Below are 15,466 nucleotides of genomic sequence, written 5' to 3' on the forward strand. Positions count from 1 at the left end.
AACGAGAACGAACATTATCCCATCAGGATAAAATCCGCCCCGGGCGGGAATCGAACCCGCGGCCTAGCGCTTACAAGGCAGGCGCGCCACCAACCAAGCTAACTAGGCTGGCGCGATTACAAAATCTCCCACTGAAGAAATCTCCCTCAAAATGAGCTCTAACAAAATTGTACCAACTAAGCTGACTAGGCTGGCTATTAATTATCTTGATTTCAACCCTACTGTTTACCATCTTCCTCCGGACAAAGGATAAAATCCGCCCCGGGCGGGAATCGAACCCGCGGCCTAGCGCTTACAAGGCAGACGCACTACCAACTAAGCTAACCTAACTAGGCTGGCTTTTTGATTTTTATAGCTTTGGGGAAGACCGTTTTGCCATTTCATTCGGTTACTTGAAAGAAGAAAAACAGGCTTAGAGAAAAATAAAAAAGTCTCAGGGATGCTGTATGTATTTGTATAATGTATATGTGTAAGGGTGAAAGGTCAATGTACTCTCTTACCATAGGCATTGATTAAATAACCCCCCCCCCTCTCTCTCTCTCTCTCTCTCTCCTTTTACTTCTTCCACTTTTCTTTCTTTTACATCTCTTCCTCTCTCTCTCCTCACTCTCTGTCTCTCTCTATCTCTCCCTCTCTCTTTCTCTGTCTCTCTCTATCTCTCTCTCTCTCTGTGTCTCTCTTCTCTCTCCCTCTCTCTCTCTGTCTCTCTCCTCTCTTTCTCTCTCTCCTCTCTCTTTTTCTCTCTCTCCTCTCTTTCTCTCTCTGTCTCTCTCTCCTCTCTCTCTTTCTTTCTTTCTCTCTACCACACTTTACACTTTTCCTCTTAAACCTCTTCCTTATCCCTACTCCTTCGTATTTTTCGTCCTTTGTGTTGAGTCTAGAGCATAGAGTGAAGTAGAGACGACTTTATTCTGGTATAAGAACAAAATTGCCAGCCTAGTTAGCTTCGTAGCTACTCGGTTGTCCTTGAAAGGCTGAGTGCACCCCGAACTCCAAAGCACAGAGCACAAAAAAAAACTTCGACCCCACCTGGAATTGAACCAGGGACCTTCGGTGTGCACAAGTGTGATACCCACAGACCTACTAGCGCTAGGCCGCGGGTTCGATTCCCGCCCGGGTCGGATTTTATCCTGATGGGATAATGTTCGTTCTCGGAACGGCAGGCTTTCTCCTATCCTGTCTTCCTTCTCTCTTTGATTTCGGGACGATAAGACCATAGCAGTTACAGTTCCCTCTGTCAAACCGCTTTAGCCCCGGGCGGGAATCCAATTCACGACCTAGCGCTTACAAGACAGACGCGCTACCTAGGCTGGCTGCCTTGGTTTTAAGAACGGGCAAAAAAGTCCATCTTATTGAGTCTCGGCACTCTCGCTCGAAGCAGTGACCTCTAGATTGGTAGACCACAAGATCCAACCACCAAGCCGCGTGGCATTAGTGTTCCAACCTATGAGATTCTATGTCATTAACCTTACCTTCCTATCCAATACAAGCCGTTCATCCCACCGAGAAAGTTCAAGAACACCAAGTTAAGCAACGTTGCACGTGGTCGGTACCCGGACGGGTGACCATCTGGGCCATCAAATGCGTCTGCCTTTTTCCGATCTCATGTGAGTTAGGTGGGTAGCTTTTGTCGCCCATTTTTTTTTTTTTTTTTTTTTTTTTTTTTTTTAAAAATGGGGTTTCCCCCCCCGTTTTTATTTCGTAGCAATGGAACAACTGCTACATTAGACGCTTGTGGCCTGTGTCGTAGCATGCCCATCCCGTAGTATGCCTCTCATCAGATGGGCGAGAAGAGACACAATACTTCCCATTTAGGTGCTGGCTCAACACGAGAACACCAGAAAGTAACCCGTTGAAAAATTTGCAATCGAAAAACGAGTACAAATTTTTGTCGAAATTACTGTCATAGATCTTCTGAGCAACTTTTTCACCACCCTAAAGTCATCTAGGCACCTACTTTCACCAGGTTGTTATTTACATATTATTACATACTATTGTAGATCTTATGCACTTATAGGTACCCACATTCACGTAGATTGTTTTATTATTGCAGGTTATAAGAAAAAAAGTTCATAAAGACTAAACTCCATCTCGTTGGAAGGGAACTTTACTGGGTTCTCCCTCCCCTCTCTTCTTTCTCCGCTCTCTTTTCCTTTACTTTATCCTCTCTTCTTCTCTCCCCTTTTCCACGTGACATCAATCCTTCTCTTCTTTCTGTTTCTTCCTCATCCCTTCCCCTCTCTCTAATCTAACGCTCTCTCCTTCCTCCCCACTTCTCTCCTCTTCCTTCTTTCCCTTCTCCGTCTCCTATCTACCTTATGTACCCTAGCCACCCTGGTATCTGTCCTTCCCATTCTTTCTCTCTTCTTTCTTATTCTCTTCTCTCTTCTCTCCCACCTCCATCCATTCTCTCCACTCTGCCCTTTATCCTTTCAATACTTTCTTCCCTCTTTACTCCTCTCTTCTGTCTGTCTCTTCCCCTCACCCCTCAACTCTATACTCTCCTTCTTCTGTCTCTTAGTCCTTCTCATCTCCTAGTCTTCCTTCTTCCCTATCTCCCGGCCCTCTTCCTTCTCTCTCACCTCCATCCTCTCCACTTTGTCCTTCCCATTCTTTCTTCCCTCTTTCCTCTTCTCTTCTTCCTTCCCCCTCTGTGTTCCTTCTTCCTCCCCTCCCACCTCCCCCCTCTCCCCTCTGCAATTTGTCCTTCCCATTCTTTCTTCCCTCTTTCCTCTTCTCTTCTTCCTTCCCCCTCTGTGTTCCTTCTTCCTCCCCTCCCACCTCCCCCCTCTCCCCTCTGCAATTTGTCCTTCCCATTCTTTCTTCCCTCTTTCCTCTTCTCTTCTTCCTTCCCCCTCTGTGTTCCTTCTTCCTCCCCTCCCACCTCCCCCCTCTCCCCTCTGCAATTTGTCCTTCCCATTCTTTCTTCCCTCTTTCCTCTTCTCTTCTTCCTTCCCCCTCTGTGTTCCTTCTTCCTCCCCTCCCACCTCCATCCTCTCCCCTCTGTCCTCCAGATCGAAGTCCCTGGACCTAGCACTGAGTTTTGCAATCCCTGTTCCACGGGGCCAGAAGACAGTCTTAATACTGATATTTATGAACAAAATACTGGCTCTCAGCTTGTGCTCAAGCAACAATTCCACGCATCTGATTGGCCAAAATTTGCTCAAAGTCGGCCTAATATGCCAGACTTTTTTTTACTGCTAGGGTCCCGCGCCCCGAAATCAAAGAGAGAAGGAATCCAGGATAGGAGAAAACCAGCCGTTCCGAGAACCAACGTTGTCCCTTCAGGATAAAATCCGCCTCGGACGGAAATCGAACCCGCGGCCTAGCGCTTACAGACGCGCTACCAACCAAGCTAACTAGGCTTACAAGTTACAAGGCTGTGTTAATCACCACTGGTGTCCAGTAACATTCCAGTCCAGATGTACAATCTAAACTGGCTATTGGTTATCCGTTGTTTATTTTACTTAATTTTCTTTTGATTCCAGTAAGAAAGATGACAACAATGATCTGTTCGGAACTTTACTCCAGTTAGAGCTTGCCTGTCTTCCATCTCCAGGAGACCTATCCACCTCCACCTCCAGTAGCAGCTCTTCCTATTGTAGACTATGTCATCGGAGGCATCATCAGTACAAACCACCTGGTAAGTGACTCCAAACCCTGCAATATATGTACGAAGAACTGCCGCTCGAAACCCTGTGAAAATATGGAACTTTGTCAGTCAAGTGCAAGTGTAATGGCCGTCATTTTTTTTTTTTTTTTTTTTTTTTAAGGGGTTTTGACAGAGGAACTGTAACGGCGCTACAAAGTAGATTGGTGAAATCCACCCTGCTTCCATTTTGAAACTCACTCACTTTTGACTCATCTCTTGTTATTTTTCAGACGGCGCCTCCACCGTGTTACAAGAATGTTCTTCCTGTAGAAATCTGCCTACCTTTCAATTTTCAGATAGTGATACGTTTAAATTTGTAAGTATAATGGAACCAAGTGAGAACCTTCGCGGGTTTGATTCCCGTTCGTGGCGAACTTTATCCTACACAGATGAGGTTCGCTCGCGGAACGGCTGACTTTCTCCTATCCTGTCCTCTGTTCGATTTCGGGACGATAAGACCTGCGTTGTTACAGTTCCCTCTATCAAACATTTAGAAGTTTGATAGAGGGAACTGTAACTGCTATGGTCTTATCGTCCCGAAAACAGAGAAAAGGAAGACAGGATAGGAGAAAGCGAGTCGTTCCGAGAACGAACTTTGACCTTTTGGGATAAAATCCGCCTCTCGGACTGGAATCGAACCCACGACCTCGCCCCCTTAAAGCAAACACGTTACCTCTGAGCTAGCCCCAAATTTAGATGGTATGCATTCAATTTTCAAGGTGGGATAGGTACTCTCCCAAACAACAACAATCATAACACTGATAATAGCACATCGACTCCTCCCCCATATGTACATATCTTTATCAGAGTCAACGACATCATCACCATCTAACCAGCGGTTATCAACATTATGCTTTTTACTTACCTTATCCTATACCTATAGGAACGAAAGTCATGCCGAAATTTTCGGTGGTCAGTTTTTAGTGCCCAATTACGTTTTGAGGTCCCTACAGCCAAAATCCAAAGTTTCAGCCATTGTAACATAGCTCGGAGGTGGAAGAAGGAAGGATGACAGGATAGAAGGAAACGGCTGACCTGATTTGTTTAGGATAAAGTTCGCTGGTTAACGCCCCCCCCCCGGACCACAGGTTAACACAGAAGCTTCCCGGTATAACACCCCTGTTTAAAAGTTTAACACCCCCGGACCACAGTTTAACACTTAAGCTTCGCGTTTTGACACAACTGGTCCACAGTTTCAGACCCCGGGACCACAGTTTAACACAGAAGCTTCCCGGCATAACACCCCTGTTTAAAAGTTTAACACCCCCGGACCACAGTTTAATACTTAAGCTTCCCGGTTTGACACAACTGGTCCACAGTTTACCACCCGCTGCAGCGTATACTCTGTCAGTTCATTCATTTTCATTATGAACTGATTGCTTCAATGAAAATACAGGGAGGGTTCAAATTATAAAATAGAAAGTAATAATCTAAAGCCAGGCTAGTTTATTTATCAGCTTAGCTTGGGAGTTAACACGCCTGTCTTGTAAGCGCTTGGTCGCGGGTTGAAGTCCTCCCTGGGGTGAACTTTATAATACTACTAGGAATAATAATAATAATAATAATAATAATACAGTACTGTTCAGAAGGATGTGTCTTTGGTCCATATCAGCTACAGGGTGGTGTAAGTACACTTAACATTAATGTCATTCTTTATTCTATTAGTTGAAAGGAATTTTAGGAAAAACACCTCGATTTTCTTACTATTTCTTACTAATAAAAGGCAATGGGTATTATCTATCTTTTTTTTTAAATGTTGTTCTTGTTTTATAGTTTGAGATTAAAGATTGGATTAAGGAAATCTGCTTGGTTGAATTTACATTGTGTATAAAAATTTAGCTAAGCAGAAATCAGATTAACTTTGTTTTAAGACGAGACGTCTGATAGAAGGGACTGTAACTGCTATGGTCTTGGTCTTATCGTCCCGAAATCGAAGAGAAAAGGAAGACAGGATAGGAGAAAGCCAGCCATTCCGAAAACGAACATTATCTGTTTAGAATAAAATCCGCCCAGGGCGGAAAGCTAACCAGTGACCCAGAGCTTACAAGGCAGTCACTCTACCCTTCAAGCTAACTAGGCTAGCGATTTTAAGTGTAAGATTATATTTGTCCCCGTTTCGCCTTGTTTCGTCCCTGTTTTCGTCTCACACAAGTTTCATTCATCACTCTCTCCTATTCATTCTCGTCTCTTTTGTCCTCCATCTGTCAAGTCTGTCACCACTCCATTGTGTCACAACCACCACCACACCCACCTCAACCGCCACCACCACCACCACCACCACCACCACCACCCTTACATTACCCCATAGCTATTCAGCACTAGTTTTAGAGGAGGATTCAGCTCTATGTTTAATGTGCTTGTGAGAGAATTGGTATAGCAAATAAAAAATAAATACCTATCTAAATACCATCACCTCCACAACCACAACCACCTCCACCGCCTCAATCATCACCACAAACACTTCCCCAACAGTGTAAATGTGGCGAATAGCAGAAAATATACACCAGAGTGCACGAAATTTGGGACGGTTTCTGCATTTTCATGCTTCATCCCTTTTGCGAATGTTTTGAAAAAATGTTTCTGGAATCTAGATATTCTACGTTTCATGCTCTGTTTGCTGGTAAAGTTAGCCTCCACTACATGCTCTGTTTGCTGGTAAAGTTAGCCCTTGTTTGCCTCCAGAGCGAGTGGATTATCTCCACTACATGCTCTGTTTGCTGGTAAGTTAGCCCTTGTTTGCCTCCAGAGCGAGTGGATTATCTCCACTACATGCTCTGTTTGCTGGTAAGTTAGCCCTTGTTTGCCTCCAGAGCGAGTGGATTATCTCCCCTACATGCTCTGTTTGCTGGTAAGTTAGCCCTTGTTTGCCTCCAGAGCGAGTGGATTATCTCCACTACATGCTCTGTTTGCTGGTAAGTTAACCCTTGTTTGCCTCCAGGGCGAGTGGATTATCTCCAGTACATGCTCTGTTTGCTGGTAAGTTAGCCCTTGTTTGCCTCCAGAGCGAGTGGATTATCTCCACTACATGCTCTGTTTGCTGGTAAGTTAGCCCTTGTTTTAGTTAAATCCCAGATAAGGTTCGTTCTTGGAACGGCTTTCAGGACGATAAGAAAGACCCTAGCATTTACAGTTCCTCTATCAAATGTCAAAAAAATCTCTTTCTCTCTTCCCCCCCCCCCCCTCTCTCTCTCTCTCTCTCTCTCTCTCTCTCTCTCTCTCTCTCTCTCTCTCTCTCTCTCTTTTAATAGCCTAGTCTAGTCTAGTCCCCTATTCATAACCACAACCTCAGCCCTCAGCCCTACATAATGAACTCATCTATTTTGTTCCTCCCAGGTGACACGCTTGACAATTGGGAAGATATTCTGGAACAGGTTCGCCTCATAGTCGAGACACCACACTGGTTATCATGCACGGATGGAGAAGGCAACACCCCTCTGCTGGCGGGCGGGAGGAAACTACTCAAACTGGGCGAGTTCACCAAGGTAAAACAACCTCGTTCAAATATCAACCACACATGACGTTGTCTAACTGCAGTGCTCGGTCGAGAACGGATTCAACGACAAAATATAAAACTTAACTTCCCAGCCTTGTTACGTTTTAGGGTGGCGCATCTGTCCTGTAAGCTTTAGGTCGATGGTTCGATTCCCGCCCGGGGCGAACTTTATCGTAACTCAGATAAGGTTCGTTCTCGGATCGAACCCGTTGAAAGATTTGCAGTAGAAATACGTGTGCATTTTGGTCGATGCTCGAGACCTTCTGCATTGCAAGCAAGCGCGTTACTCGGCTAACCGTGCTCTCGGAGGAAGGATCTTACTTTTTTTTAGAGGAAACTGTAACAAGGAAGTTTTATAGTCCCAAAATAAAAGCGATAATGAGGACAAAATAGGAGGAAGCTAGTCTCTCTGGGAACAAATCTTATCTGTTTAGGATAAAGTTCACCCTGGCAAGATTCGAACCCGCGATCTAGAGCTTAGACAGACTTGCAACCCTCCAAGCTAACTAGGCTGCCTAAACCCCTTCAAACATTAAGAGGGCAGTTCACCCCGGGCGAGAATCGAACCCGCGACTTTTCGCTTTGAAGGCTTACTAGATGTATTTCTCTGTGTTGTTGTTTCAGGCCGAGGAGTTAGCTCGTATTCTACTGGATGCTGGTAGTCGACCTGATGATAGTAATGCTGAGGGAAGAACTCTACTAGCCTACAGTGTAACTCACATGGATGAATCCATTCAGCTGTCACGACTCCTAATCAACGCGGGCGCCTCCGTCTGGCCAAACACTGGTAAGTGCCTGTGTCATAGCATGTCCAGCCTCTCTGTATGTCCCTCCTTAGTGATGGACAAACACTGGTAAGTGTCTGTGTCATAGCCCCGGTGTATGTCCTTCCTTAGTAATGGACCAACACTGGTAAGTACCTGTGTCATAGCATGTCCAGCCCCGGTGTATGTCCTTCATTTCATGACTCGTGAGTTAATGACCAAACTATTGAATAAACTCTTGACCTAAGGAAAATTTGGTCATCTAAATATTCTAAATAGGCGTTCCCAACGGAGAACCGACCAGTGATTCTCGCCCAGTAGGGACCCAAGAGAAAATAAACAAACCATGCTAATGAACAGAAGTGTCCTCAACCGAGCCTTGACCATAGTACTGACCCTCGCAGAAAATCAAGGAAATTGAGCTGAGTATTTTTCTGCGATGGTCAATGGTCTCGGCGAAGGTCAATGGTCTATGGTAGCCGTTATGGACGCGCACTTAGGTTCTAAATAATTCAAAGCAAGAAATCCGTCAAGTTAACAGTTTTTCACTCTTCTACTTCCAGTGGACGCCGCTAGTGAGGGTAGCAGCACGAGCGCTGCATCCACATCTTCTTCTACCTCATCCTCCGCGCTAGACATCCCTACAACGCCTCCTCCAGACTCGATATTCACGTCGTATCTGCGCGCAGTCATGCGGAAACGCAAGCTGGACGACGCCTGTTTTGAAACCCTCTCCTTGATTGCGCAGGCTATGGGGGAACAGCCGAGTCGCATGCATGCGCACGTCATGCGTACCATGTTCGATCATGCGCGCTGCGTTCGAGTTTTAGGTAAAAGAAAGAATTCATCTTCCTCCTACTCCATTATTTATATCGCTACTGGTATTCGAACCCCAGACCCCTGGATTATGAATCCAATATCTTAGCATTACTAGGACCGTTCATTCTTAAAAAAGACGAACTAGCAAGCCCCTTCTAGGGCCGTACTTAGAGCCCCCTCGGACTTTTATTGCTCCTCAAAGTGGTAATATAATAAAGTATTGGTCCATAAATTGGAGCATAGATTTTCATTCTCAAAACCAATTTGTTCATTGAGCCTTCCTGAAATAGTTTAACACATTGCACGTGTTAGGCTGAACCCCATAGAAATGACACGTACAGAACTACAACAGTATCATGTGCTCCCCATAATGATTGTATGTACCAGAGTTCACATGATCCTTATAGGGGTCATATGAACCGGACTATAAAGCCCTGTGATTCCTATGGGGATGTCCAAAGTGTTAATTCAACATGAACACTATGAACAGTAACATTATAGTTTCAATTTAATAATAAAAAAATTCCCGTCATTTCTGCAGGTCCTGTATTTCTGCAAATGAAACTGTCCATGTCGCAGCACTGGTGTCAGCCTCAGAGTCTGCAAATCCTCTGTCGGACTGCCTTCCGATCTGAAGCGATGCGAACCAAACAGAAACTAAACCGAGAATCTCTTCAGCAACTTGGACTACCTCTTCCTCTGCAGAAGTTTGTTCTCTATGAACTAACCCAGTAAATCAACAACTTCACTCCTTGCATTTCGCACTCTCTGTTTCATGGAATGTGCTTGTCAAGATTCGTGCGTCTCCCGGAAAATGGTCTGACAGACCTGGGTCACAAGCTTTTTTCGCCACACACGTTGCTACGGTCTCAGACGGTCTGATGACACGTTCCTTATGGATATTGGTGATCAGGCTTAATGAATGCGTCCTGCGTCCTGGGTATTGATTTTTTTTCTAATTAGTGGCAGGGTTTTCCTGGAGGACCTCTTCCACCCAACCACTTTCTCTTCTAATATTGTTTGCTTCTTAATCTAGTCTTTTATTTTTCTTACAATTTCCTATGTAAAAAATGAAACGTTGTTTATTTCCTAGGTTAGGCTCTAGAAAGAAAATCCTTTTTTACGTAAAAACTCTGTATATTGTAATTTGATTATTTATTTTTATAAAATATGTTGTTGTTGTTGTTGTTGGCAAATGTCGGGTTATTTGACTACTAGGTCATTTTACCTCTGGCTTCCCAATATTTACCTACAATGTCATTGCTGGCTTCCAAGGCAGGACAGGAGTTCAGGTGAACTGAGTTCATAGGACTGTTTAAGGAACATAAGGAACAAATAGGAGAGGTTTTTAGACCAAAGCGGTGGAGATGTTCAAACAGTCATGCCCAGTGAGCAGTCGAAAATGAGCAACAGCGGCCTTTCTCGGTAGATTAGGGATGATGTCATGGGTGTTAAGTATTTGCTGCCACTTTTTTCCTTGTCCCTCGTTACGCAGTCTTTTGTTGTGTTTGATCTTGAATTTAGATTTAATTAGTCTTTTTGCCGATTCATAGGGAAGTTTTGGCGTAATTGAAAAGGGGATGCTTGTTCCTTCGTTTTTTATAAAATATTTAAGTAAGTTAACTTGATAAATATGATCCATACATACATAAATGTATACATTGTAAACGATATTCTGCCGTGCTAGGCGAAAAAGGCGTACCTAGGTAGTATTAAGACGTACCTAGGTAGTATTAAGGCGTACCTAGGTAGTATTAAGGCGTACCTAGGTAGTATTAAGACGTACCTAGGTAGTATTAAGGCGTACCTAGGTAGTATTAAGGCGTACCTAGGTAGTATTAAGACGTACCTAGGTAGTATTAAGGCGTACCTAGGTAGTATTAAGACGTACCTAGGTACTATTAAGGCGTACCCTAGGTAGTATTAAAAAAAAAGGCCGAAAATTCGCACCTGTAGGTATATGGATTGCGAAAATTTTAACATCTTACATTTTATCTTTCTAATCCTCTTCTCGCCCATCTGATGAGGGACATACGAAGTGGGTATGCTGCCACACAGACCACACGAGTCTAACGTAGCCGTAGTTTCATTGCTACGGAAAATAACTCATCTAAATAGAAATAGGTAATAATAATAAAATCTTGACGTCTTAGCACGACACTATTCGTAGCAGGAATCCTAATATTTTTCCTTCATATTCATTGGTCATACCAGGTGCGGTTAGGAAAGTAACCTACCGGCCTGGCCAATCAGAATAGAGGAGTTGTTGATTCCCGTAGAATCATTGATACTATTATTATTCTATAGATTTGTATTTCAAATAATAATAATAATAATAATAATAATAATAATAGTAATAATAAATTATTTATTAGAATATAGGTATAAGGCCTGTCGCACAGTGTAAGCGTAGACTAGTAGCACCGAATCGCCTGAAAATCCAAATTTATGAAAACACACAGACAGACCTCTCACATCTCTAAGTGTGAGATGTTTCTATCATAGGTTTGGATTTTGCACGACTCTGCGCTACATTACCTTAGGGTTGGGACATCGAGACGAAAACATCGATGTTTCCATCGAAAGAAAAACATCGATGTTGACATCGATGTTTTTGTTCCGATGTATCGATGTTTTCAAAACATCGATGTCGATGTCCCAACCCTACATTACCTCACACGGCACCGAGTAGAGTCTTTACTAAAAGTCACACGACTTCCAATGTGCAAGAAGCCGCAACCAACAGCTGACATTGTTTCGTAAAATAATCTTGTATATTGTTAAGATTTCTTTTAGGATTAATCTAATATTTATTTCAACTCTCTGACCAGCCAGTCACTGCCAATGAAAATAATAATCTTGTATATTGTTAAGATTTCTTTTAGGATTAATCTAATATTTATTTCAACTCTCTGACCAGCCAGTCACTGCCAATGAAAATGTACATACCTATACCTACTGTACCTATAACGTGTTTGTTTAGAGTTCGAGAAGTGTTAACAGTGGAGTGAGTTGTTCAGAACTACTCTTTTACGTGGACTACTCTACTCGGATAATGAGTCAGATCCCAACTTCCTATGCCTATAGGTAAGGAGTTAAGAGTTAAAACTGATTAGTCTACTGAAAGAAGGAGTTCCTTTTGAAACTCACTCATTCTTAACACTTCTCTTATATAGAGTTAGGCGTTTTAACAATGCTTTAGAAAAGGTGTATTTTTCTTTCTTGAAAATTTCGGACACGGAAACCAGTTCCGATGGCGCACCATCTTGGATTTCCTATTGTTTAGTACAGACGGCGTTTCAGTTTCCAAAAGGGAACCGGTTCCGATGGCGCACCATCTTGGATTTCCTATTGTTTAGTATAGGCGCCGTTTCAGTTTCCAAAAGGGAACCGGTTCTGTTTTCGAAAGTTCCCTGAAAGGAAAATACACCTAAAGTTGGAGTCTATGGCTCTGTTTTTTTTTTTTTTTTTTTTTTTTTTTTTTTTTTTTTTTTTTTTACGGAAAAGCATTTTTTCTTCATTTAGAGAAATTTTAAGCTCCTTTTTATTTCGTCCTGTTTTTCTTAAATGGTGGATTTTTTTTTTAGAATGAAATTGAGAAATTGAATGTTGGTAATTCCTAAATGAGCTAAAACTCCAACTTTTACGAATAATTATATATATATTAATGATAAATCATAAATATTAAAATTCAATGAAATAAAATTTATAGAGTTTTGTGCTGAAGATGAATTTTTGTTATTGCCCTTGTTTTTATTGTTGTAAAAAAGGTAAAAATAAATAGGAGATGCGCAGAAACGTATGCGCAGTCGCGCACAAATACATGCACACAAACAGATTAATGTGTTGCCTGCGAGTGCGAGGGAGCTTTGCTCGGGACATTTGATGATTTTGATGTGACGTCATCGCGTACAGGAGCGTATGCCGTGACGTCAGAGTTCAAGATTTACCGATATTTTTTAAATCATTTTATCTCGGGATCTAGAAGACGTGGAAGAAAAAGAAAATTTCCGGAAACCCTCATTTTCCCAGCTCTTCAACTTTGAAACATCACCCAAGTAAGCGCAACTGTTCTATTCTTGTGTGGACGGCCAAATCGGAATCTCGTTTGTCGTATTTTATTTAACAATTAACCGAGAACCAAAATTTAGAGAGTGGGGGTAAAAATCTCGTAGTTGGGATAATCAACTGATTAAAAAATCAGCTGTTCGCATTAACTGAGAAAAAAATGGCAACTCTATCGTAAATTGAGGATCTAGCACAGGGGAGCGTGTTGAGGACGAGATTTTTCGAGAAAAATCCCATGACAACAGTAGGGGGATGGGATTTTATTTTTCATAAAACGTCCCTTTCCCACCATAAATTCTTTGTTTATTTTTGACTTTAAGGCGTACCTAGGTAGTATTAAGACGTACCTAGGTACTATTAAGGCGTACCCTAGGTAGTATTAAAAAAAAAGGCCGAAAATTCGCACCTGTAGGTATATGGATTGCGAAAATTTTAACATCTTACATTTTATCTTTCTAATCCTCTTCTCGCCCATCTGATGAGGGACATACGAAGTGGGTATGCTGCCACACAGACCACACGAGTCTAACGTAGCCGTAGTTTCATTGCTACGGAAAATAACTCATCTAAATAGAAATAGGTAATAATAATAAAATCTTGACGTCTTAGCACGACACTATTCGTAGCAGGAATCCTAATATTTTTCCTTCATATTCATTGGTCATACCAGGTGCGGTTAGGAAAGTAACCTACCGGCCTGGCCAATCAGAATAGAGGAGTTGTTGATTCCCGTAGAATCATTGATACTATTATTATTCTATAGATTTGTATTTCAAATAATAATAATAATAATAATAATAATAATAGTAATAATAAATTATTTATTAGAATATAGGTATAAGGCCTGTCGCACAGTGTAAGCGTAGACTAGTAGCACCGAATCGCCTGAAAATCCAAATTTATGAAAACACACAGACAGACCTCTCACATCTCTAAGTGTGAGATGTTTCTATCATAGGTTTGGATTTTGCACGACTCTGCGCTACATTACCTTAGGGTTGGGACATCGAGACGAAAACATCGATGTTTCCATCGAAAGAAAAACATCGATGTTGACATCGATGTTTTTGTTCCGATGTATCGATGTTTTCAAAACATCGATAATTGAAGTCCAGAGCTTAGTATGGCGAAAGGGGAAACGTAAACAAAAGCGTCCAGTATTTCAATATGGATGACGCACAGACTTCTTTAACTTGTTGGCGAATGTAGGTACTAATGTACAATGTAGCCTCAGACATCTTTAAAAAATAATCGTTGTCGATAAACAATTAAAATCTTTTCACATACCTATATCAATAAAATTAAATGCAAATAATTATTTTAAAATAAAAATAATCATTTAGATAAGAATCTTCCCAATCTAAATTGTCTGTTGAAGAATCTTCCCAATCAAAAGAGATTCAACAGACAGTTTAGAATAAATTAAATGTTGAATCTCAATTGTCTTTTCAATTTTTATTCAAAAAAATTGTTCTTTGGGCCAATTTTCGGCCGTATTTTGGCGGTTTTTCAACTTAGCATAAAATAAAGTTGGACCACAGCATCATGTAGGAAATGTGTACAAGCGAAAACCTAGCAAGAGTGCAAAATTTCGGATGTTTTTGGCGGTTTTTCTGCCGCCAAATGTTCCCCCTCAACTCTCGATTTCTCGAATTACAATTTCGCCAATATACCGAAATATCCTATGAAAAAGAAATCGTTTATCCTAATTATTGCAAAGTGGACCTCCTCTATTCGTTTATTTTAGACTAATTTTATTTTAAAAAAGTAAAAAAAAAAAAAAAAAAATTACCCCCACGCGAAATTAGGAGTATTTTTTCATTTGAAAATATCCGTTATGTCCTTGGCTTTTATCTGGCTATAAGTTTTTTTATATATATTCTTATATTATAAGAACAAGATCCATTCACTCATTCATATTTCACACACTGATCGCTCTATCTCGAGAACCACAACACCTAGTCTGAAATAAAAGTATATAAAAAACCAACGCGCAAAAAACAACAAACAAAACAAAGATGGAGGGGAAGGAGTATCGATGACGTCACTGCGCCAAATAATTTTCTGGGCGAGTTTTTTTACTCATTTCTCCCAGCCGGTTTGACAAAAATCCCGTTTGAATACTCATTGTTTACATGAGTGACGTCATTCATTTCACCGTATAAGTTTGAATACTCATTGTATCTTCCAACCGGTTATATCCGTTCAGCTCACCAGATCAACCTTCAAATTTCGCAATTGATACGGTTTGTTTACATTTTTACTTTCCTTTTCCTTATCCTACCTATAGGAAGGAAAGTAATGTAATCGGGTCAAAATTTCGATGGTCATTTTTTAGTGCCAAAAGCCAAAACACGTTTTGAGTTCCCTAGAGCAGTGTTTCTTAATTAGTTTGGCCCGCGGAACCCTTTTCAAAAGGTGAACATATTTACGGAACCCTGAACTTTCAAGGAAATTGCACCCCCCACCCCCACCCCCTTATTATAAAAATACAACAAGTTTTTTGTAAAAAAAAAAAAAAAATCTGTGTAAGATGAAATACCTAGTCCAAGATGGTCGTTTTGAAACTGCATTTTATCTACGTATAGTGTATATGATTTTTCCAAAATATCTCGCGGAACCCTTGCCGTCAGCTCGCGGAACCCCTAGGTTCCGCGGAACACCAATTAA

General features: G+C 41.6%; 1 protein-coding gene across 1 annotated transcript in view; it reads left to right on the plus strand.

Moving 5' to 3' along the window:
- The window catches only part of LOC103514389, a 17,994-nt gene extending 8,501 nt beyond the window's left edge, over window positions 1–9,493 (plus strand). Inside the window, exons 3-9 of the mRNA XM_008479262.3 lie at window positions 3,489–3,643; window positions 3,883–3,968; window positions 6,638–6,692; window positions 6,986–7,134; window positions 7,770–7,932; window positions 8,473–8,739; window positions 9,270–9,493. Coding sequence (XP_008477484.1) covers window positions 3,489–3,643; window positions 3,883–3,968; window positions 6,638–6,692; window positions 6,986–7,134; window positions 7,770–7,932; window positions 8,473–8,739; window positions 9,270–9,463 — 1,069 coding nt within the window. The 3' untranslated portion in view covers window positions 9,464–9,493. The remainder of the gene's footprint in view (window positions 1–3,488; window positions 3,644–3,882; window positions 3,969–6,637; window positions 6,693–6,985; window positions 7,135–7,769; window positions 7,933–8,472; window positions 8,740–9,269) is intronic.
- The last annotated feature ends 5,973 nt before the right edge of the window (window positions 9,494–15,466 follow it).

Source organism: Diaphorina citri, unplaced genomic scaffold (assembly GCF_000475195.1).
Source record: "Diaphorina citri unplaced genomic scaffold, Diaci psyllid genome assembly version 1.1 scaffold1130, whole genome shotgun sequence".
Taxonomy (NCBI): Eukaryota; Metazoa; Arthropoda; class Insecta; order Hemiptera; family Psyllidae; genus Diaphorina; species Diaphorina citri.